Consider the following 24,476-nt stretch of genomic DNA (forward strand, 5'->3'; position numbering starts at 1 on the left):
AACCAAGAATTTCTAAGAACAGGATGAAGATAGGCAAAAGCAGACTTGTTCACTTCTGGGGCTTTTATTTTTTAAGGCAAGTCTTTCATTTCCCAAAAAGATTTTGCACCACTATGTGCAAACAGAAAACTTGCCAAAGGATCCAACTCAGTCTTTTTCGATAGATGGTCTATTTACTGTTGTGCTGGTTTTGGTTGGGGTAGAATTTATTTACAGGAGACAGCACACAGCTAAGGTTTGGATTTGTCATGGAAACAGTGTTGATAACATAGAGATATTTTTGTTATTGCTGAGCAGGGCTTACGCAGAGAGACCAAAAACTGATGATAGGAAAAGGTCATGAAGAGCCTATAAGCAACAGAGCTGCTGAATTCCAATATTCCTTTAATGTCCAAGAAACAATTGTGAAACTTCCTGATACAGTCTTATCCTCCTCTGTCCCACTGACCCACAGCACATAGTATCAAATGTTTCTAGTTAGTCTTCAGCCACTTACAATGTAGCTGATACTGTTAGTGTTAAAAAAAAAACCACCTTAAAAACTTATTTCCCCAATAGTAAACATTTCTAAGGTAAGAACAGCTTAGAACTTCCCTTTTTAAACAGCTTAAAAGGGGAAAAAATGCATCCTTAGCACTGCTGTCTGTGGCAAGAGCCACAACAAAAAGAAGCACCTTACTTGGCTTTTCTGTTTATTTACTATCACAAAATTCAACATGTTTAAACATGTTAGGCATTTCTTTATGAAAGGAAACTCAAACATCCTACTGTAATTTAAAGCTATCCTACCTTTGTGACTAGCTGTTTAATGAACATCAACAAAAATGCTCGCAGGGATAAAATCTCTTTCTGAGTAGGCCGTGGACCATCTACCAAAAAAAAGCAGATATATAAAATACAAATTGACAGTCGTTATTAGCATAGACAGTATTTTCACAAAAAGAAAAATAAAAGGCATTTTCTGGGTGAGTAAGGCACAATTCTAAGTCTTTCCACCCTCTATTTCAGACCACAAAACACTACTGTGTTTTATAATTTTTATTAGCAAAATGTCTGATTAGTGAGGTTCCACTAAGGCTTCATCTAAATTCTGATTATTTTAATGTTTCCTTGTAGTGCTATGAACCAACTTCATGCAAGGAATAAGACTGATACAAGAACTTTAGGTCAAAATTTCCAGATTTCAAATTTTTGAAATTTATAGTTTACAGGTTTTTCTAAAGTTCTGCCATAGCTCAAAGCAAGAGCTACATGCCATTATTATACACTGGCTAAATACACAGAAATCAATCTTACAATGCCATGTATAAAGAGTACCTTGAAAGATATGACTTAAATTGTTAACTCGAAGTCAAAAAGGACTGGCTTCTGCCATCACTGCACAAAACAGACTTTCAAAGAAACATTTTAAATACTCAAACACTAAGTAGCTCCCTGGAGAGGCAAGGTTAAAAAACAGGTGCAACCAAGTGTCAAAGTCAAGCAAAATTTTGGGACAGAAATCAAATGAAGTACTGCAAATACATTTTGGGCGACAGTTTTTACATTTGCCTGTAGAGTCACAGTTCTCATGATCTTAATCATCACAGAAAAGCAAACCATCTAGAGAATGAAAGTGATCATATGAGTCTCATTTTATAAAGCATAGGCCCACAGGCATATTTGGTTTAAGAACAGCTATTTTCAGTATAAACCAGCCTAGTCAAAATAAGCCATTAAACTGCATTACTAAGACTGTCCTACTCATCCATTTGCCTCAGGTGCAATAAATGAGTTACTAAACTAAGTAATCCACAAGAGACTAAAAAGAAAGGAGAAAAACATGCATGCTTTGCTTCTTAATGGATGAAAAATACTACAAAACAATCCTTACAGCCCTCCAACAGGCAGGGCTGGTAATTTTGACAAGTTGGTGGCAGGAAGTCAGACTCATCTAGGGAGCACTCACTCCTAGTAAAAATAGCTCTCTCCCATCACCTGCTTCTCTCTCTGAAATTCCAAAAATTACAGAGAAAGACCATATTCCCAAGCACAGCTATACTCTTCCAACATCCTACCATTTCTCTGACCATCTCTGTCTAGTATCAGTTTACATAGCTGTCTGATGACAGAGGATATGACTTCTAAAGAAAGTTTTCTACAGAGTGTGAAAAAAAATCTTTCAAAGACAAAAGCAGACTACTCACACTGTTACAGGGAACCCACCATATTGAAGGGTAATTATTTCTGAAGAACTGATGGCTCCATACTAAACGTTGTATATAAAACTTTTTTAAAACAAACATCAGATTGTGAGAATAAAAATCAATATATATATACATACCTATGCCCTTGGGAGTTATCCCACTGCGATCCTGAGGGTTCACCACCCAATAATAATACTTGAGGGTGTGCATGACCAAAAGAACTGTCCCAACGCGCCGGATTGCTCCGTAAATGTTAACAGTGGCAATGAACTCAGTAGACAGGTAAGTGTAAAGGGTCAGCTGAACCTACACCACCAGTCAGGAACAAAAATCATCACACCTGAATTAAAGCATGTCAGACAACTGAATTCTTACGTTTCATCTACCAAAATGTCTGAAATAGATTTTCTCTGCATGGTTTAGTCTTAAAACCTCTGAAAACTGATGACAAATTTAATTACATTTCTGAAACTGCAGTGCTGGTAAGAAGGTTTCAGCTGCTAAGTTTTGACCAAAGTTGTTCGCTGTCAGAAAACAGAAATGCACCAAAACAAAAATGTTCACTTTTAATCTATATCAAGATTTAAAATCTGACAACCAAGATAATTTCCTCTTCAAAAATTGCTGAGTTTTTCGCAACTAACCGATCCAAAGTTCCTTCCAAGACTGTGTCAAAAGTCACAACTCTGTTCTGTAGAACACTGCAAGTTTCCCAAATCCCAGAAAACCCTGAGAGTCTACAAAACTTGACAATTATACGCAGCAAAGCAGAGCCTGAAGACAATTCCAGGATTATTTCTGTTGCAGAGCCTGAACCCATAATTATTTGGAGTCAAGGCTTAGTTTCAACACTCCCAAATCAATACACTGTAAGATACCTTATTGATAAGAATAAGCAATTTTACCTGTGCTGGGATATGAATCCATATTGCAGGATTCAGGAGAACATGATCACACAGCTGCTTCAGCAGGGGTACCCCATTGTGTAAATTGCTCAGGTATTTTGAGAAGGCAAGGCAAAGTTCTAGCACAGCTCTGGTAACGTGAGCTTTGGAAGACTGTAAAAGAAGATTTGCTTAAGGAGAGCCCTGCAACAGTCTAGGAAAAGTACTTAACTCAAAAAAAAAAAAATTTAAACATTAATGTAAGACATCAAGGAAGATTTACCTTACCTTTTCTAGGCTGTGTCCTATCACCAGGAAGCCTTTACAGGAAAGCATCTGTTCTTGCATAGCAATAGAGTTCTTCAACAACTCCATGATGAATGCCAGTAAAGTAGAACTGGAAAACATGTTTTAGTAAACAAAAACGTCTTAAAGGGTTAGACAAAGTATTTCCAAATTAACACTCCCACCACACAACCCTGAGGTACGTGTTATGTAAATGTTCTGTTATGCAAATCAGAACTTTTAAAACAAAAAGCAAGACTAAATTTTGAATGCTTGCTTCAAAAAACTTATTTATTTTATTAATGCTTTTCTAACTTGAAATTCTGCACTCTGAGATAATCATATAAAAGCAAATTATTCCTTCTGAATTCTTGCAAAAAGGCAACAGTTAAGTTTGTACTACACTCAGCTTCATGTTTCAACTACAAACTTCTGCGAGATCAGTTACAATTACCATTCTACTTCTTAAGCTGTCAGATGAGCAAATATTTTTCTAGACACAGCTTTGCTGTTGTGCTGCTGCCAGAGGTAATATTCCTGTCAAGGCACTACTGCCTGTGGATCAAGACTTTAACGAGCTGAAAACCCCTGTATTTCTGGGCCAATTTGCAACTGCATCAAATCCCTGATTTATCACATAGATGCCCAAGTCTGAGCCAGCTCAGGAAACACCCAGACACAAACAGATGGGCTGAACGAATATTGTGACCATCCCTTCTAAGAAACAATATGGATACAGATCATCTTTAAACTGTCATGAAACTACAAATACAATTAATCACAGCAAATTACACCAGAATTCTAAAAAGCAATCCCTTGGTTTTTACTGCTCCTCTTTAACTTAGGAACTCTAGAGCTCCACCAGCTTTTGTGTCTGGGTGTTCAGAAGTTGGATAGAGTTGTAACAAGAGCTCAAACCAGAGGAAAAGCCTAGCAGCAACACTAAGTAACAGTGTCTTCCAAAAATCTGAAGGTTAAAACAAAACAAAGAAAAATTCCAAGGAATCACTTAATGTAGCTGAAAAATTCACCCTTCCTGAAGTTTCTCTTCAAGCCCTCCCCAGTGAATTTTCTCCATGACAATAAGCTCAAGACAATTACCCATAATTCTACTACACAAAAAAAAAAAATTAAAAAATTGTCAACTATAAAATTTGTGTACAGTTTGATTCTTTGGGAGCTTTCACAGAACACATGGTGCAAACAACTACATCACTTTGAGGTCCTGCCTGTAACCTTTCTGTTGTTAGACATAATTCATTGTTGCACAAGACAATGCAAACTATTCTGCCATTTGATAAAGCAATAGGCAATTTCCTTTACTTCAAAAGAACAAAGCCCAGGACACTGCATGTCCATGCACTCACCAAACAGTTGTGTCAATGTGGTCTGAGGAATACTGCCTATAGTCCAATTGTGCAAAGAGAGGGAAAAGCACCTGCACTCCTCCAATGGAGTGCAGGGCACTTTGGATGGAGTGTGTCAAGACTGCTTTCACATCCTGACAAAGAAGAAACAAGAAAACAAGAAATATTGAAGCCTCCTTCAGACACTGATAAAAAGTTTGTTAAAATAGCCTTTAATTTCTTCAATATAAAAGCTGCATTATTACCAAACAAAAAGAAACAGCAAAAACAAACTGGCTGTCACCGTCACACTAAATGGCCAGTATGCCTGACCTACTGCTTTAGATATATATACTTTTAGATACAGATCTACAGTGCAGATCCTCAGGTGAATATACAGGAGGTAGTATCCAAAGCACAGGGAAGAAAAGGATTTCATATCAACAGCATGAAGGATGGGAGACAAGGAACATCTGTAGGGGAGTGAACATGTCAGAAGTAAGGAAGAAGGATTTTTTTTCAAAGGTATTTTTTTTCAAAATACCCTTTGTATTTATTAATAGAACAATTTTTTTCCTTCGGATTCTTCTGCATCCTCTTTAGTTCAAGAAACAGGGGCAGGTCCAACCCAAAAAAAACACCCAACCTATATGCAATTGCATATCAAAATCCCTAAAAAACTGGATTTTAGGTTTTCAAACAGAAATCATTTGTACCCTCCAAATCTATGACAATGTTGATTTACCTGCAGCATGAGGGCATGTGGTGAATGAACAAAAATAGAAGGGTTATCTTTAGGGGATGACTCAAGACACAGCTGTGCATCTGTAGCCCTTGGATTGTACATAAATGCAATAGCATTGGAGAGTTTGCCATCATATAGCAACAATTTGTGATGTTCATCGAGGAAGAGATCACTTTCTGCCTTGAACTTGAACGTTCCCTGATTGGAAAGCAGGGTTGAGGAAGGAAAGGAGAAAATAATTAGATTAAGCACACTAAAGATACAGATCAGAACAACTGTTGCAAAAAATGGTTAAAATATTGCTTCTTTAATCAAGTAGTACTTCATAAAGAAAGGTTCTCATCAGAACCAAAGATTCATAAGATTCAAAGTAAATTTTACAGTATTAAAATGGCATAATTCTTTTGGCATCTGAAGAGTGTCATTGCCAGGATGGTGGGCAATGTAAAAGAACCACATCAGCCTGGAAACAGCAGGACTGTCAGCAATGTTCACTCAGAAGGAACTAATAACTGAGGAGCACATAGAAAAGGAACCATCTTTTTTAGCATATGTTTGTACAGCTGCTACGGAACAACAGCCTTCAATTAGTGCCCCTCAGGCTATGACAAAACAAATAATAAATCACTGCAACAAAACTAATCCTCAGCATTGACTTCACACATTAAAAAAACCCCACTAGCACAAGAAACGATAAAACCACATTTCTAAACAAATACATCATAACTGATCTAAAGTTTTCAGCCTCAATGAAAAAGTGAACCCAGTAAGAGGTAGCAGTTGTGTTCTCCTTCTCCCAACCACCAACATGGAAATTCTGAGAAGCAAAAAGGAGTAACATTTTTTTTTTGTTTTATAAGCAATCAAGAAACTGAACTAATGCTTACTTGTAGCTTCTAAGGCGATACATAGGCTTACAGAAGAAACATGGAAGAGTTTAACAAAAATATTACACCGTAAGATAATTTTTTTAGGACACAGAGGTGTCACAACATTCTTAACCCCTACCTAAAGAATTAAACTTAGGAAAGTCAACTCTAAGATACCTTATATCCCAGGCCAAGCTGATAAATGGCAAAGATCTGAGCAGCATTGAGAGCCTCACTAAAAAGGTAAACAGATGTCATCTGCCCACAAAACACTCGATTGGCATCTGCTGTTTCTGAAGAACCCAGGAAACATTTGTCAAATGTCTGAAAACAGAAAACAGAACCCAGTAAAAGGGTTTAATCCATGCTACACAAGCAAATCATGCAAAAAATATGCATTTCATCAGGGAATATTTTTACATAAACAAGTATTTCAGTGCCTTAGCAGAAACAAGTATTAAGTTCTGAGATGCATAAAACCACAATTTATTCCTCTACCAAAAAGTTATAATTTTTATTTCAGCATTTTTAAAAAATGCATAAAATGGGGGAGGTTTATTAATAAAATGGCAAAGACTATCTATGTAATGCATCAAGATGTTCAGCTGCAGACAGTATGCAGGGATTACTCACATCACTGGTGTTGACAAACCACGCTATTTCCCCATAAGATGCCAGTTCCCCATTCACATAACACCGGAGTTCACTGTTCTTCCAGCGGTTATAGATGTGCACTATAGTCACCATATACCACTAAACAATAAAAAAACAATTGATATAACTCTATGAACACTTGGGACTAGCTTAAGCATTCGAGTAGGGCTGGGAAGAACAAATTCAACTCTTTATGTGAATTAAATTAAGACTGAAAGATTTATGTTAAGTAGAAAAGATTAATAAGTCACTGGTGAGTTTTCTTGCATTGCTATGTCAAAGAATAATATGCCATTCTTTCCAAACAGGAGCTTAAAAGATATTTATAGCATATAACTCCAAAAATCTTTATGACAATGCTGAACCAAATTTACACTGAAACTACTCTGTAAATAAGTTCTAAACTGAGCTACTCATAGCAGGATGGACTTTGATAAATGACATTCCAAAGAGCAAGGATGGCTTCAGACTAAAGCCTCTCAAAGACTGTGCATGTCAAATTATCACAAACAGAATCCATATTTACAGCAAGGGATTACTGATAAGGAATTCCTGAGGAGGCCTGTTCTCCCACAAGATAGATACATAAGTTCCAGAAACATCAGCGTGACATCTAAGTCAAAAAGGGAACATCCAACATCACATAACACTACCTAATAGGCAAGCCAGACTTTAACACCAGTAATAAAATCAACTCATGTTTTAGTTGTAAAATTAACAAGAAATAAGAATTCAGAACACATATTTGTTTTGCTCATTCCAGTGTAACTGTTTTTCTACAGAAAGATGAGATTAATCAACAGCTACAACACAGACTCCCAGGCTCCCATTTTAGACTCGTGAAACGTGTTTGAAAGATTTTATTATTTTTACTCACCTTTTGTGGCTTGAAATCAAATTTTACACAGTGCTGGAAACCTTTTCCCTTTGATTTTATGGATGTTACAATCAAGCAGCTTCCAACAAAGTGAGCAGAATAGCCAAGTCCTTTGTTTGTTCGAAAACTGACAAATCAGAACAAAATCAGCACATACACAGATGGATGCAGAAATCATCGAACAACTAATAGAAACTGAACATCAGCAATATCAGCTTTACATAATACTCACCAATATAAATAAGGCTTATCCTTATCCACATTAATATTATTTACAGGATCCATTCTTAGCCAAGTGTGGAAAGTAAATCCATTCTGGTATGGCCACTTGGCTATAGGAGGTAAGGCAATAGCCTGAAGAAAGCAAGAAGTTATTCATGTAGAAAGATCAATGTAACAGTAAAGGTGTGCAGCTTAGGATACACTCTACAAATATATGCTGATAAACAGAGACACATTGCAAATGAATAGAGTTGCTCTATAATTAAGAAAAATAAATTCTGGCCTAACTTTTGTTCTCTTTGTAATTGATTGTTACAATATTTAATTAACCTAAATATTTATAAACTGACCTTTACCCCTCAAAAAAGATTATTAATAGTAACCTGTGCTTCAAAACTTAAATGTTTTCACGAAAGCCTTATGGAATAACAACTTCTCAAAATGTAAATTCAGATTGGTTTGGTTTTATGGTAATCTGACAGAATAATCAGTTCCATTTTCATATAGTGTTGGTATTCAGGAAAATAACTGATCATAAAGGGAAAGCTGGCCACATTTCATTTAATAAATTATTTTCTCTCCTGAAATTCATATTTAAGTAGGCTTCCAGTGAGAATAACACAGAATTTAAACCTCCTCAAATGAAACACAACGCAATATCCACCAGGCAAAATCTTCATATCAAACATTGTGGTTTTAGTGCAAAGCCCTTGAGTCACAAACCATGTGGCAGAATCCTTTGCTTCAAACAGTTGGGGTTTATTTTTTGGAGTTTTTCAGTTGGTTGGGTTTTTTAGCATTACTATTAACTTTCTGCTGGTGTGCAGCCCAAATTTGCAATACACACTTCAGTTAAGATTGCCATTAGCTCTGATCATTGATGCCACCCAGATGATCACTACCAATGAACAAAAAAAAACCACCAAAGAATTCAAGTGTCTCCAGACTTGTTAGTATGTTCCCATGCTCCATTCAGCTACCCCTGTCCACACAAAATGCTATAAATCCTTCTGTATATCAGCTAACTAACCAGTCTCCATGTCTTTGCACCCAATTCCTGGGAATTGGTAGCATTATCACTTGAATTAACTCACAATGGATCACAGAGTAATTATAGTAAATACTTCATTTCTTAAACTTTTTCATTTAAATATATATAGAAATACCTACATAAAGGTTTTACTAAGGCACCCCAATATAATAAAATATGGTTGAAGCAATGGACATAATTAACAAAAGTTAAACCAGAAGTTAAATAGAAAACCACCAATAACCAAAATAAACACAAAGATGTCTGTCTATTGCCAAGATCTGTCGCACATGATGCACGTGCAGAAGCACTTTTCTAGTACTCGGCATTTTTCAGTCTCCAAAGGTTTCATTCAAAAAATAATTCATGATGTCATCAAGTTGGTGAAATTCAATCTCAAGCCACCAAGGCAGAAAGCGAATGGGTTTATGTGAAGAAAACTGGAAAGAGTCATCTGATTAATCTTATTCAAATCTTATTCTGCATTAAGCATGAAATTTTGAACATAATTTTTCATTCTACAATTGCAGAACCAAAAGTGTTGACATACTTGAATTCCATCAGAAGATTCTGCACAGGTTTTCCAACTGCCTTTTTAGTTTCAAATTCTTTTTGAAGTGAACACCACAGAACTTAGAAATGAGTCACAGGAACGATTACAAAAAGACTAACTGTTGCTAACTTTAATCCTTTTCAGTATTATTCAGCCTATAAATGTCTAGGATCAATGCTTTCTCAAAGATTTCTCACAAGCATCTAGAGTGAAAAGCAGGTATATTCTCCTTGAAACACAATTTAACTGAACCAGACTGAAAAAAACCAACAAAATCCAAAAAAGCAGCCTCATTTCTATCCATTCTTTATTTAATACTATTTGTCCTTCTATAGTGATATTGCACATCTATTATAAACACTATTCAAGCACTAGTGTAGGTGTCAGGCAGAGAAAAAAATTTGGTTAAAACTCCATGACAATGACAGATGAGACAAAGAACACCACAAATTAAAATAACCAAGGGCCTTAATAGAACAATGAGCACAAAACCAAGAAATGTAAAATATCTACATACTGCAGCACTTTTTCCTGGAAAGTTGAAGAAGGCATCAGGTCCATACTTCTGAGGCATGTGTTTTAACACAGACAGTAACTTCCCAGCATGTGGTGGCTGACAAAGAGAATTATTACATTTGTAAATAAGTAAAACAAACCTCTAAGAAAGAAAAGACTACACACACAAAAAGCAAATTCTAACACATTTTAAAACTTTGCACGTGGTTGAATAACACCCTGCTAAGACACTCGGCACTTTCAATAAAACAACATTAACAGTCATGAATACCTTCACACACTATAGAGTAGATGCACTGAATTCAAGTTAATTAGGTAACTTCACTAAGGACTTGAAGGCCAGAGCCACTTTCACCCAGCATAAACTAAACTAACCCTGAATGTTGATTCCTACCACTGTCTGTTCATTCCCACCAGCTCTCTGTATGACTTTGCTGTAAGCTAAAGAAAATGAACTGGTCAAGATGAAAACTAACTCAGGGAAAACAAATGCAAACCAATTTTTAATTACAGCTGTTCTGGGAAGTGGCTGAGTGAAACCTGTGCCAGCACAAGGGGGGATGGGAATAGCAAGCAAAAGGGAGAGGGAAGATCAGCAGAAGGATTATTTTCATCAGGATGACAGTCATAATTAGATTAAACTGATTTGGTTTATACTTTCACATAAGTACATGGAGAAAGATTCAAGTCCCCGGGGCAGTTTGGAGCATCTAAACTGAGTGCTCAGTGTGAATACTTAACACTTCTCCACCACCCATATCCTGCTGATTTTATTGTAACAGTCTGCAGCTGTAAACTCCAAATCTAGTGTATGAGCTCACAACAACAGAAGAATAGCAACTACTGATCATAGTGACAGGACAATTTTGTGTGTTGTCCTTCACCACACCATATCATTCTGGCAGATCTATTTTGAAACTACAGTGTTATAATCCTGATATTTTCCTGCAAGTGCCCTTTTTCATCCTGTTGTTAACAGTTACCCTCTGAAAACGAAGCATGATGTTGGAGCATTGCATGATCCATCACAAGTATTTCAAATGTACCAAAGTTGGAGTCAGCTCAGCAGTGCTTCAAGAATCTGAGTTAAAACTGAGGAGGAAATGCTGAGAGTTGCTTAGAAATCTGCAGTGCTACAGAATTAGATCAGGTAAATTGTGTTGCAGCAAAATACTTGGTATCTTTACAGTTCTGCTGATTTTAAGATTTATGGAGTTGTACAACTCCTTGGCAATCCAACTGGGGCATTTTTCTCTTGCTTTCCCCTGTATTTGGTCTTTAATAAGGAAAGGAAATTAAATGCAAATAGCAGGGAGACAGGAAATGAAAAAGTTAATGTTACAGAGACAACTTTATTTCACCTACAGTTAAATATACTCTCTATGCTCAATTATTAAGTTTAAACCATCTATAATATTTAGAGTATTTCTCTTTAAGGAGGTTAAGGTCTTCAGAGTTATTTATTTCAAAGGGCCTTTAAAAATCTGCAGTATTATATGTGCATACTGGCTTTTATATGGTATACTATTTTTTTTAATTATTTGAAGTCAACAGAGACACTGCTACTTCTCCCCTGCACTAGCCAGAGTATTTAGAAATAACAGGAGCTGAATTAAAATTCAAAGCAGCTAAAAGGAGTGTTAAAATAGTTCCCAAGTCCAGTGAAACGACACCTGTGTGTTGAAGAAAACTTTATCAGGTGGCCTCTACAACACAGACATTTTTACTTTAGGGAAGATTGTTTCTCAGCTGTAAAAGGGTCCATTTCTATTCCACACAGGAACAAGAGAAAAATTATACAATTTTTCATTGGGACTTATTTCCTTCAGTTCAATTTCTGCCAAAGTTTTCACTTCCCTAACTGGATAAATTTTTTAATCTTCAGGTAAAGTACAGTAGTGTGAAAATAGGAGCAAACAGAACTGCCTCTACAGGCATTTTTTATTTATTTCTCTCTTCTGATTAAAAAAAAAATACGCCTTTTACTTCAATTTCATATAGCTGGAATCAAAAAAAATAAAATCATGTGCATAAAAACACTTAAGAGTCACCTTATTATTCCCAGGTGTTCAAAAAGACCAATATAGTCCACAGGTTCAGGAACAAATTTAACTTCATCACTATTCTACTCTCTGTATATCAATAGCTTTCAGGTAAAAAGATTCTTTATGTAATACAAGAAAGCTTCCTGTATTTTTTGGTACATTCAAAATTTGTTTATCATGAAGTTTTTGGAACAGTCTTAACTTGTGAAAATTAGGAAAAGCAAAAGCAATGCGATAAAAATTGTTTCAGTTTTGCGTTTTCTTTTACCCATCTCCCTTTTTCTCCTTGCAGCTTGCTGAAGAATAACTTCAGCTCTCGAACTGTCAGGTTATAGCTAGCCAACACACCAAGCATGTCCACTAATAGATCTGAAAAGCAGAAAGAACAGAGATGTAAGTGCTTAATAAAATGCTGTCAAATTTTTATCATCTCATTAATAACTGCGTCCATGAGATTTTGCATAGAAGCAGCACAATTTGAGTCCCAAAACGGGGAAGGCTGTACCTGCAATCATGTTGTCAGCTCTACTGATCCTCCTGAGCACTTGTTCCACAAGTCCCACTTCCGTGCAGGCCTGGAGATTACGTATGCTTTTCTTCAGGATTGCTGTGAACATGCTCCAAACCTCAGCCTGGCAGGTGGGGTCACACTTATCCAGTAAGTCCACCATGCAGGTGATGCCCTCTCCTTCTTGGATGATAAAGTTCATTTCCAAGTCAAACTGGCCCCCAATGAGCTTTCAGAGAAAAATATTAAAAAAAAAATAAAAAAGCTTAAGGCAACTGCATCAAAGTATTACTCTATGCCTAAAGTTATTCATTCTGTGAGAAGAAATCTATCGAGATGTAAGGGGAAAAAACATAATAATGAAGTAAATAACAATGTACCATCTCAATTTTCTTCTGTTTCAAGTTTTGTTGAGTAACAAAGGTGCTCTTAAAGTATCACCTACTACCAGAAAATTTACTGCAGAAAAACATTTGAGTAGTTTAGGATAAAGATGTCCAAGTTCAGCTGAAAAGTGAGCCCAACAAAGCAGTCAAGATATCTTACATTACCTGGAGTGACCCTAAAAGCTTTCCTTTGCTTTTGCTTAACAATTCTCCATTAAGAGGGCAATTCTAGCCAAAAGGAGCTGATGCACATCAGAAATATTGCCTCTTATGAGACATTCCAGTGACTAAAGCTGGTTAAGAATTAACTGCCAAGTTCATTAGCAGTCCCAGGTACTCAAAAGAAGCAAAGTCTTGCTGTATTTGCAGGCATGTGGAACACCAGACCCGTTCCAAGCCTTTGGGTGTGATTTGGCTAAGATACTTAAATCCTGTAATATTTCAGATCTCCTAGAGGCAAGTTTTGTTTGAACATACACCGAGTAACTAGCCACACATGCCTGTGCAGAGGAGGTGGAAGGGGAAAGTAAATAACCTGCTCCACTCTCACTTGCATACTTAAAACAAAAATTCCAGCTGAAGACGAAATGCATTTTACTAAGTTAACTCCTTTAAACCAACTCCCTCCATCCACTCTTTAAAGTTCTCCTGGACTTTAGAGCTGTAGTAACATTAAAAATGTGCCACACTTACCAAAATAACCATTATATACCAGCATACAAACAAGAATTCAGATATCATTGACTGAAATTCTCAAAATGGACTCATGGCCAGAAATATTTCAGCTCGTTCTCACTTCTGCAAGTGTGTGTTATTATTTCTGTCCTGTGTGATGGTGTTCCTTTGACAGGCTTTGGCCATTAACAGCTTCAGTACTGTCACCTGCTGAAGTCACACCATCAAAACTGCCCCAAAATCCATACAGTAACTTGCTTCCATATTAGCTCCAACAGCTTCTCTCAGCTAGTCAGGATCCAAAGAACAACTTACAGAATAGAATATATGCTCTTCATTAACCACTGAAATTACCATACATTTTCCTCAAGTGTCTAAACCTTGCCACTTTGAAGAAGCAATCTTCGGACTTCTGGAAATAAATCAGCAGTGCCAAACACCACAGAAAGCAGAGAAAGTTACTGCTTTTTTGACAGAATAGACAATGTCTCATGGCAATGATTTCTAAACAGTAATTTACGCTTTTCCATTTTCTCCTCTCTGGATCATGAAAAATAATTATGCAATTTACTATCAGATGCTTCCATAATATCTTGGAAAACAGCAAGAACTGAATGGAGTGACTTGAGTTATATTCCCAGCTTCTCTATATCAACTCATGCTGTCAACTCAAACAAATCCATCAAATCATTGCCATCCTCTAAGCCTTAGTTTTTCCCTTCCAAAAGACGGAGCAGAGGCCTAACTCAAGAAACCTCTGTAGGGTATGCTAGGCAGAACGAATTGACACAGAATTATGTCAAAACAAATGCAAAGAAAAATATACACCCTTAAAAAAAAAACTCTCAACAGAGCATTTGAAAATGTAAAATACATACTCATTTCACACTGAATTTATCCTCTACAAAACTGAAGTATTCCTCAATAATACTCTTCTTAAAATCTAGGTAAGAAACAAAGAAAATATTGTATCCTGTGTAGAGACAGAACAGCTGAAGATTAAATTCTGGCCACAAACAACCTGCTAATTCTTAACAAGAAATTCAACTCTTTATGCATTTGGTTTTAACTATCAGCCAACCATCAATTATCACACGAAAACCACATACAGCTACTAGAGGTGACCTTACCTTCACCCTATAGTCTACATCACCAATCTTTCATTTTTGGCTACATACACTATTATCAGAACCCCCCCATCCAGGAAGCTGTCAAATTAGGTTTCCAATCTCATCTGCAAACATAATCATTTCAGGGACCATGTTCTAGCAATAATATGCTATGGTAAAAAATAATTACCATTTTAACACTTCCTGTGAGGGAAGTGAGGACAAAAAATTCCTAGGGAAAGCAGAATACCCAAGGCAGGGTGCAGCTGATGTACAATATGTATGCACACCCATTAGATACACTCAGGCACACACACACCCCCCCCCCCCACACTATGTCATATTAACCCTTTCTAATGGTGATTTGAAACTGATCAACCTTCAAAACACAAATTTGTTTCCAATGACAGGGATCATAATCCAGGTCCATGCATTGGCTAGTTATTATCTGAGCTGCAGTAATGGCTGTGCACAGCAAAATGTAATCTTCCCAAATGTCACAGTAAGTTATGAATATCTGAGCAGCTTAATGCACCTTACTAGCCATGAAGTGTGAGAATGTAATCTTATTACCTTTTTTATGGTTGTATTTTTTGAATAATGTAGCCTTTGAACTGATGTATAGTCTTTGCTTGCACTTTAGCATGATTTGGTCTCCTGTGTCGCACAGTACATTTTTCAAAATTCTCCAATTCAACGTATTTTAAGTCCTATGCTGAGCTGCATAAACAATCTTTATAGCAACCCACAGGGTGGCATAACGTTTTCTTTCTTCAACATGTAGAATTAAGTACAAGCTTACAGGAATGGTTTTAAAGGGCAGCATTCAAAAACATCCTCACAAATTTTGGATTTTGCCAGTTATATCCACCTTCAAAAATATATATATACTAAACCAATAGCTCAAGCTTCTCAGTAAAACAGTTCTACATTTAGCTGATTGAGAACAGGAAAAATGCAGCCATTTTTGAATACACATGCAGAAAGTGTATTTTTCCCCCCTTAGGGAATTACACTAATGAGAAGTCAACATAGTAGCACTAATTTTTAATATAAAATAGCACTACAACACTTCTAAGTAAAACCAAAAAGACAATTAAGACACACTTAATCTTTCGTTGCAATGAAGTGATGTGAGTCATGAAAGAAATGGTTCACTGTTTGGGTGAGCATCTACCAAACTACTGCAGAAAATAGCTCAGAATAAACAGTCAAAGCTCCATTTTCCTGAAAGAATATGATCTGGATTATTAATCTAATTTAAATTATTTCTCCCATTAACAGATATTAATTATTTAGAAAGCTTGCAAGACAACCCAAGAAAAATTATTTCAATGACCTATAACACAAAAAGAAGAAAACAACTCCAAAATCAACATTTCTCCTGGAAAAGCCAAATTGGCTATACATGGGAGAACTGCAGGGCGGGATCTTCACATTTTTATCTCAAAACCCAAAAAAAGTCTCCACTTCTTTAGAGTTTCCTCATCCTTCTGGTTGTTAGATAAGCCACACATCAAGTACTTGCTTTGTTCCTCAAAGCCAGGATGAAGGACTATTAACCAAACTGTGACCTCCCTTTTCCTCAAGATGATGATTTTGTAATATCAGAATTGTTTCTTTAGTATGTTCAAAACAAGGAGTATGAACACCTATCCCATGAAAAAAAAAATGCAATCAAAAAGCTGGTTCAATCTCTGTGAATTTTTTTTAAGTTTATGCTTAATAAGAACCTGCAAAGCTGGACATTTATAGTATTATTTGCCCATGTTTATTCCTATCTTCCACCAAAGAAATAAACCACCTCCCTGAATCCATTGTCCCCTTTCACATACTCAGAAACTCATTGAATTTAGTTGATTGAAATTTAGTGATCCATCAAAAATAAATGCCGAAGATATGCGAAGCGTAAGAATTGACATCTCTCTAGGGTAAGAATTTAATAGGATCATGGATGATTCCAAGTTGGTCAAATTCCAAGGGCACACAATAAACAGGAAAAGTCAGTAGCATGATACACATTCATGATGTGATAAAAAGATGGTTGTGATTTGGAAAGGCTTCTACAGAACAGAAGAGGAAAAAGATTGGGAAAGATAATACCTGAGACATACTAATTTCCGTGTATTCTTTTCCATCACTAACACAACACGAGGAGGTGAGATCATTAAAATCTGAGCCCAAGGAAGATTTGGCAGGAAAGCCTGTTGATAGTTTGAATAAGTGACACATCAAATAGTGACATTAGCATGAACGGTCAAGTCAGTGAAACAGGGCTTAGGCCCAGAGAGGTTAATAGGGAGGGCGTGAAAGGGGCAGAAAAAGCCTGGATGTCAACTTTTTTCTTCATTATATTGCTAGTGTATCAACCGTAATGCACTAGAAAAACTACAGAAAACATAAAGAACTCACTCAAGAAAAGTGAGGTCACACCTTCCAGCAAGACCCAGATGATTTAAGGTCATTTGCTAACTTGGCTTAAAGTTTAAATTAAGTGAGACCATGAACATGCAAGTGACCAGTGACCCTTTCACAGAAGGAAATATTCTGCTTCAACCTCTTTTGTAAGCAGAAAATTCCTCTTGAGTCTTGCTCCAATTTTAGACTTGGTTTCTCCCATCTTCAAACAAAACCAGAAGTGACCCAAAAAGCCCCAAACAAACAAACAAAAAAAAAAAACCCCAAGAAAACCCAACAGCATCAGAGAACAAACAGGTAATTTCTGCAGAAAATCCCAAACTTTTTTGGCTGATACCTCAGGTTGAAGTCACCAATCTCCACCATCCAGGACTACCCTACAGTTATACCACAAAAAAAAAAAAAAAAAAGAATACTAATAGTACTAATCTACTTTCTAAAGGAAAAAAGGATAGTAAGAAAAGAAGAAAAAAAAAAATCTCCTTAATTAGCTGATTTCTCTCTTATTGCCAAGTTCATAACAAAGCCTAGAACTTCATTCACCCAGCAAATGAGAAGTCCATTTTAAACCAGGCATATCAAAACTGGCATTGCACAACAGCATTGCACCCACTTTAAACTTGATGCTTCTGTGGGATTCTGTCCTTAACTATGATCAAAGCTGGATCATTCAGGGAAAAACCATTCTCACTGCTTCCCTTCAAAGGGATGTAATATAAACGTTTTGCATTAAAATAAAATTTCTTCAAGTCTGTCTGTCGTTTGGAAAACTGCCTAAATGTGAATTCAACAGGCATCCACAAGGTGTTAAGAGTCTACTGCTGCCACCTATTGTTGTATTTGAAACCATTAGCCCAGAATCACACATTTTCAAGACAGTGTCTCAGCACTGTATCATTCTCTTCCTCCTCCACACACCCCTCTCAGCAGCTTATATCAGCATGCTTCATCACAATGAAGAAAAAAAGCTGTATATCCAGGAAGTAAGACAGGATAAAACTTCCAGGTAGCACAAGAGATTACATTTAAGCACTGGCTTCTATAAAACCAGAGTTTCATCAACTTCACAAAAGCTAACTACAGAGGACATACAATTTACCCAGGAAATTATTGGCCCAGTTCATCTGAGACATAAACCAATTCATTAAAACTTTTCTTTAAAAATGCACTTACCTATGCATACTTGAAAATTACTCTCTCAGTGGAAATAACAAATGTAAAAAAGCAAAACTCTTGATCATGTAGGAACAATACATCTGAAGCATCCTTCTGGTGTATGGGTTTTTCCTTCCCAAGAGAATGGGGACAGGGAGGATAAACAATTTTAAAATACAATTATGATATAATCAATGATTATTTACCCTAGCTAGTAATCTAGTATTTTCACTCTACTTGCAAGCATTTGCAAGTCAAATTAGTTCACTAACACAATTAGTTCAGTTTGTAGCATGCAGCTGAAGGCCCAGTGAAAACAGAGCAATGCAAGGAAGAATTAACTCTACAAAACACTTTTAAACATGGGGGCTGGGGAAACAGGACTATGAATTTCAAATTTTATACTTTTTGTGTTTAATCTACTTTAGAAAGAGCCATTAAATATATTTTAAGTACATACCAAAACCTGAAAATCAGTATCTTATACAGGGAGCAACACCAGTTTTAAGTGAAATGATTAGCAAAGTTAAATTATATTCTATACAAACAGGAAAAAAAATCTACATTTACCACTTTGGTATCCATTCAAAAAGGGATCTTAGTACAAACAATTCAAATTAAAAACATGATGCTTGAACTCAAAACAGCTACAGCATTTCATGCTAGATGATCTTTAAGGCCCCTTCCAACCAAGCCATTCTATGATTCTTTGACACCACCATGCACTGTGCCTCTGTCTTCCAGAAATTCAACAACAGATTCCAAGGACGAAAGGCATAAACAAGGCCAATATAAGGAATTTTTCCATTCTCCATCAAGAGGTGGGACAGCTGATACACAAAGGACTGCCAAGAACACAAAAAAGTCCCAGGGGCCCAGGAACCTAAAATGGCACTGACCAAACTGTGGATAATACCCAATTACAATACAGCAAGCCTGCAGCCTTTGGAAAAGTTCAGGTGGGGAAACAGGAGAGAGGATAAAATTGATTTCCCACCAAATTTTATCTGACACACAACACTGGGTATAAAGGCCCTTTGCCCCTGAGGAGGCTGCACCACTGAGCTTTATTTCAAATCCCAGAGAACAAGCAGCTACTAAGTTGAATTTGTGCAAATCAAACAATTTCAAGACTAAATTTCAACACTCTCCAAACAGTGGCTACAGGTGTATTTATAACACATGGCAGTTTCCTTTGTTTGACTTGTGTTATGTATTTCAATAGACATTACCATAGAAAATATCTAAATCCAGCTGGAATTCCCATCTTTCTAGTACACATATTAACAACATTAAATTCTCCTTTGTTTTAATTGACTTTTTTCAGTGTACCTTAACCTATGATCCTGTTTAAGACACACAAGAAAGATGTGACTCTGAGAGATTGTTTAATAACATGCAAATTTGTAGTTCCATACAGGAAATGAAATATCCTAAATCTCTACATCACATCAGATTCATATGTGCATTGAAAGCAAATAAATCTTTTAAACCATGATACAGAGAACCTTTTTAAATTTGCATTTATCTACAGTAAATACTGCCATGTTCTTTAATAGCTTGCTAGTGCAATCTTAGCAAACTAATGATTTATGGTTTTGACATTTTAAAAATCAGAAATCTGTCATTTTATGACACCCAGTAGAAAGTCTGCTGGAGTTGGAGTTACATTATTCTGAATTTAAACTCAGATACATGAAGCATACATAGCAAAGCACTGTACCAAGTATCCATTTCATTATTCCAGCACTTCCCTCCCTAGCTATATGTCTAAAAGTTATCCAATGTTTTTACTTTAAATAATAGGTTGGGGGTTTTTTTTAAATTTTCATCAAGCAAGATACCTTTTTGTCAGTTCCGGAAATATCGCCCATCAGCAAAGAAACCCAATCTGCTGTACACTGAGAGAACCATACTTCAGTGACCAAGCTGCATAGGTCTGCAGCATGTCCTACCTTAATCCCTCCCCTCAAGGAAGGCACCCAAAAGATAACATTTCTAATACCACATTAGTCAACAAGTCCAGAGTGGGGAACAAACCCTACAGTCAGAATGGCTTTACAGGGAATAATATTCTGCTTGCACCCACTTCCATCAGTCAGGATATTTACGCTGTAAGCAACTTTTTTCTGCCTAGAGGTTAAATCAGACAAAAAAAACCAACACTGCCCATCACTGACACCATGCCTGAGCAAACATAGCTGCAGTTCACATATACTTAAAAATAAGGATCCACACAGAAGTTAGACAGGTTAAAAAGATCAGAGGTCTGATTCCCACTGCCAGAGAAGAGTCTTCTCTGCCAACGGATAGTGACAGAAAAAAAACTTCAACCCTGATAATGCACTCAGAGACACCTAAAAAAAACCAAAAAACAGTTACCTGAAGCAACTTACTCAAGCTTTCTTGCAATTAGATCACATTTTCTAACATGCTTAGTGTTCATCATCTATAAAAACTAACAGCCTGCTGCATTTTTGTTACTTACATGTAATGTATTACCAAATATATGTTTTCTTTCAACCAAGCTGGTGTGCAAAACCAGTCACTATATTTCAACAAGACAACATTTTAGGATGCTTCATTTAAGCATTTATTTTACTTATGGTTTTATGAAATATTATATTTATTTCCATTTGGCAAGGGAAATCGTTAGTGCAGTAAACCCCTTCAAATTATAAAGAAATACAAACAATTATAGAATTTTTCTTGTGTATGCCACTTACACTGAACAGAAATGCTTCTAAATATATATAGATATATATCCACAATGAGTAAGTAATGTAGAAACACACTATATTTGAGCTTCTGAAAATTGCAGCTTCCTAAGCTAAGAAAACTAGAAAGAATGTAAGTAATTCTCAAAGAGTCTCCCAGCGCATCCAAAGAGAGGTATCCGCCCCCAAGCAAGACATTCCTCTGGAAAATGGAAAGAAAATACTTGTTGAATTATTACTAAAAGAAATTAAAAGTAGAAAGTTTTTATTTTCTCTTTAAGCCTTTTTCATTCCTATTTTTGTATTTGTTATGATATACTAATATAGCAGCATGGATATAATTTATAAATAATAGTATATATTTATTGGGGATGAATTATCATCTTTTTTTTTTTAACTAATGATTTGTGCAATCAAAAAGGTTTGAAGACTAACTACTTCCCTAGGTGTCAGAGAAGAGACAATGTATCCCCATATTTTTCTCCAGATCAGAACACCTGTCTAGTATTTAACAATGGGCTGAGGGCAGGAAGCCACCACTCTTTACAGAATCTGAAGTTTGCAACCTGCAAGTCTCATACAAACAATTCTTCACAGAACTTTATAACTTTTGACTTACATTTGATATCCACTTTGTGACAGTTACAAAGTACATTATTTCAAAAGTGTGTAACAACAGAAATCTGCAAGTAAAAACAAGCTTTTCAGCTCATTCTAGAAAACATGATTGAAAGTGTTTTGCTAGCCTGCAGAAACTAAGGAATAAATGCTACAAGTAAACGAGAAAGTTGAAAGAAACAAAGAAAATTGAAGGAAAGTAACAAACCAGAAGATGTTTCAAGTAAGGAATTGTATACCAATAGCAAATAAACTTGCAAGGGAAATAAACTGAAGCTCAAAAAGCCAAGAAAGAATACAAGATGAAGAGATTAATTAATTTACCTATAAAGCTCTGGCAGGTTTTATCAGATTTAGAAACAATAATGTTAAACACTTCCTCTCCTACTGGAAGGTGCAGCCCCCCCATAGCTCCTCCATTGCCATCACCTTTCACAGCTCAGCAGGCTAATTGCTGGGAATTTCAGCACAACTACAGGCACCAGGTTACAAATTCCAGCAGAAAGCAAAAACCAGCACATCTGTTTTCAAAATTTCTGGCACTGCCTCGATCCAGAAGAGCTGGAAAACACCCACCTCACTTGCCTGCTCAGAAATGGCAGAGTTTGCTGCCATGGCTGCAGCAGGGACAGTTATGAGCTGGGATGTAAGGAATACTAAACGACATGCTACAGGAAATGTACCACTCAGCTTGCCCTCTTGCCATTTTTAAAATTTTCTGTAGCTGTGATCAACATGGGAACACCAAGCAGCCAACCCTGGCTAGAATAGAGGGTGCTTACAATAAGTAACAGCCTTTTGCTTATTCTTACCAAGAAATAACTTTCGGGGTTTTTTGCTTTCAGATTCTGCCATTCCTTTGTTTAGAGTTTGAAAGAAAATGGGTTACTGAAAGCCAGTGTATGGAAATATTGCTAAACAGAAGATTTCTACTGAATTAAAAAAAAGTGCCTTTGTGAGAACAGGTACATCAGGAATGCCTCCACAATTACACCATTTTTATTTTTATTCCTTTCAATGTCCATAAGGCAACACTGAAAGCAAGGATGGAACTGTGACTCTGACACTTAATGTTTGTTACAACTGGCTTACATTTCTATGTTTGCAAAAACATCTTAAAGCTTTCCTTCTTCCCTGATTTGGCACAACACTGTTTTTTGGTTGGTTGGGGTTTTTTAACTCCTGGTATAGAAACTACTATTGCTCTAAGGCTCTACCCCACCCTGATTTCCCTCTTGTCCCTTTTCTCATCATACAGGCAATGACGGAAACAAACTGTCACCAAGGAACAGGCACAAGAGTAAATGAGAGAAAAAAAATCTCACAAAACCACAAAGAAAGGAGGAAGACAAAGACTACAAGTGTTGCATACATTATCACTATCACACCATCACCTACAAACACACCCTTCTGTTTACAGTGTTGTGACCAAGGTAATTTCAATTGCTGACCAGCGCTGCAATTGAAATTGGACCTAAAAAGGCAAAAGCAGCCTCAATTAATACAAATCCAAACTACATTCTGTTTCTTTAATTTGGCAATCAAATTACCAACAGCAACTGCCACATAGTGTTCAGCAAACCTGGCAAGACCCTTCCATTCCCTGTGACTGACTGCAGCTCAGACTGGAGGAAAGTAACATAAATAAAATGTTAAATAAAATGGGGCTGAATTACATTTTGAAGCATTTAGCCACTAAAGCCAGCATTTGCTTAGGTTTGACCTCCACTATTTTTAACTTAAACGAGAATTTTTGTAAAACAACAAATTCAGCAGATTTATCAAAAATTCTGATAAAGACAGAGCATTAATGGAGTTCTCACCATTTTTTCATCAACTCTGTCACATGTATGTAAACTTCTAAGGCAAAAAGGCTTTTTCTCTGAAATTACTACACTTGCAAGCATTCAAGAACTTAGGAGGATGCTTAAGCCCTGTCCCACACAAAAAACTATGAATCAAAACTATATTATTACCCACAAATGATAATCCATATAAGCCGAAAAAGGCTACATCCAAATAATGTACAATTTTGTGACATGGTGTTTCTTTGAACACTCTTTTCCCATGAAAAGTGTGATTAAGTGAACAATAAATCTTGCTTCAGTGAGACAGTGAAGGAAAGAACATCTGCCACTATGAAAAGCTACTCAACTTGAAAACAAAGAAAGCATCATTATGAAAGAAGAGGTTAATGCCATCAAGACAAACAACAGTATAAACTTTTCAGAAAAATCTTCTCTCTCATTCCATATCCAAATTATTGCCCATTTTTTCTTTAGTGTTAACAGCCCTGTTAACTAATAAGCATAATTTCCCTCCAATTCTGTAACTAGTAAAGCATCAAAATAATAAAAGATAAAGTATCTATCCTCCTAGTTTCTTAAAATCTCTCTCCCATACGAATTGTATTTATTTACTAAAATAAGATTCAAAGAAAATATAAAACATCTATTATAGTCATGGATTCTGGGGCTGCAAAGGTAGCTACAGATTTTACAGATAAAAGAACCTTTGGAAATCACAGAGGACTTCAATATTTTTCATCTGAACAAATAAATAGAAAAATAACTTCATCTTTAAATAAATCATTTTGACTTAAACTCTAAACCTGGAGATTTGTTGAAGTTTCTCTCAGAGGAGCGATTTTGTTCTCTTTCCTTCTACCAGCACCTTAT

General features: G+C 36.3%; 1 protein-coding gene across 1 annotated transcript in view; it reads right to left on the reverse strand.

The window, feature by feature from the left end:
- LRBA (LPS responsive beige-like anchor protein) overlaps positions 1 to 24,476 on the reverse strand; it is a 363,194-nt gene that overhangs the window by 309,962 nt on the left and 28,756 nt on the right. The window contains exons 2-14 of the mRNA XM_068187837.1: positions 12,718 to 12,949; positions 12,481 to 12,581; positions 10,169 to 10,264; positions 8,079 to 8,200; positions 7,847 to 7,973; positions 6,949 to 7,068; positions 6,493 to 6,639; positions 5,447 to 5,644; positions 4,723 to 4,856; positions 3,359 to 3,467; positions 3,092 to 3,244; positions 2,324 to 2,492; positions 790 to 869 (exon numbers count right to left, since the gene is read on the reverse strand). Of these exons, the coding sequence (XP_068043938.1) occupies positions 790 to 869; positions 2,324 to 2,492; positions 3,092 to 3,244; positions 3,359 to 3,467; positions 4,723 to 4,856; positions 5,447 to 5,644; positions 6,493 to 6,639; positions 6,949 to 7,068; positions 7,847 to 7,973; positions 8,079 to 8,200; positions 10,169 to 10,264; positions 12,481 to 12,581; positions 12,718 to 12,949 (1,788 nt within the window). The remainder of the gene's footprint in view (positions 1 to 789; positions 870 to 2,323; positions 2,493 to 3,091; positions 3,245 to 3,358; positions 3,468 to 4,722; positions 4,857 to 5,446; positions 5,645 to 6,492; positions 6,640 to 6,948; positions 7,069 to 7,846; positions 7,974 to 8,078; positions 8,201 to 10,168; positions 10,265 to 12,480; positions 12,582 to 12,717; positions 12,950 to 24,476) is intronic.

Source organism: Anomalospiza imberbis, chromosome 4 (genome assembly GCF_031753505.1).
Source record: "Anomalospiza imberbis isolate Cuckoo-Finch-1a 21T00152 chromosome 4, ASM3175350v1, whole genome shotgun sequence".
NCBI classification, from domain to species: Eukaryota; Metazoa; Chordata; class Aves; order Passeriformes; family Viduidae; genus Anomalospiza; species Anomalospiza imberbis.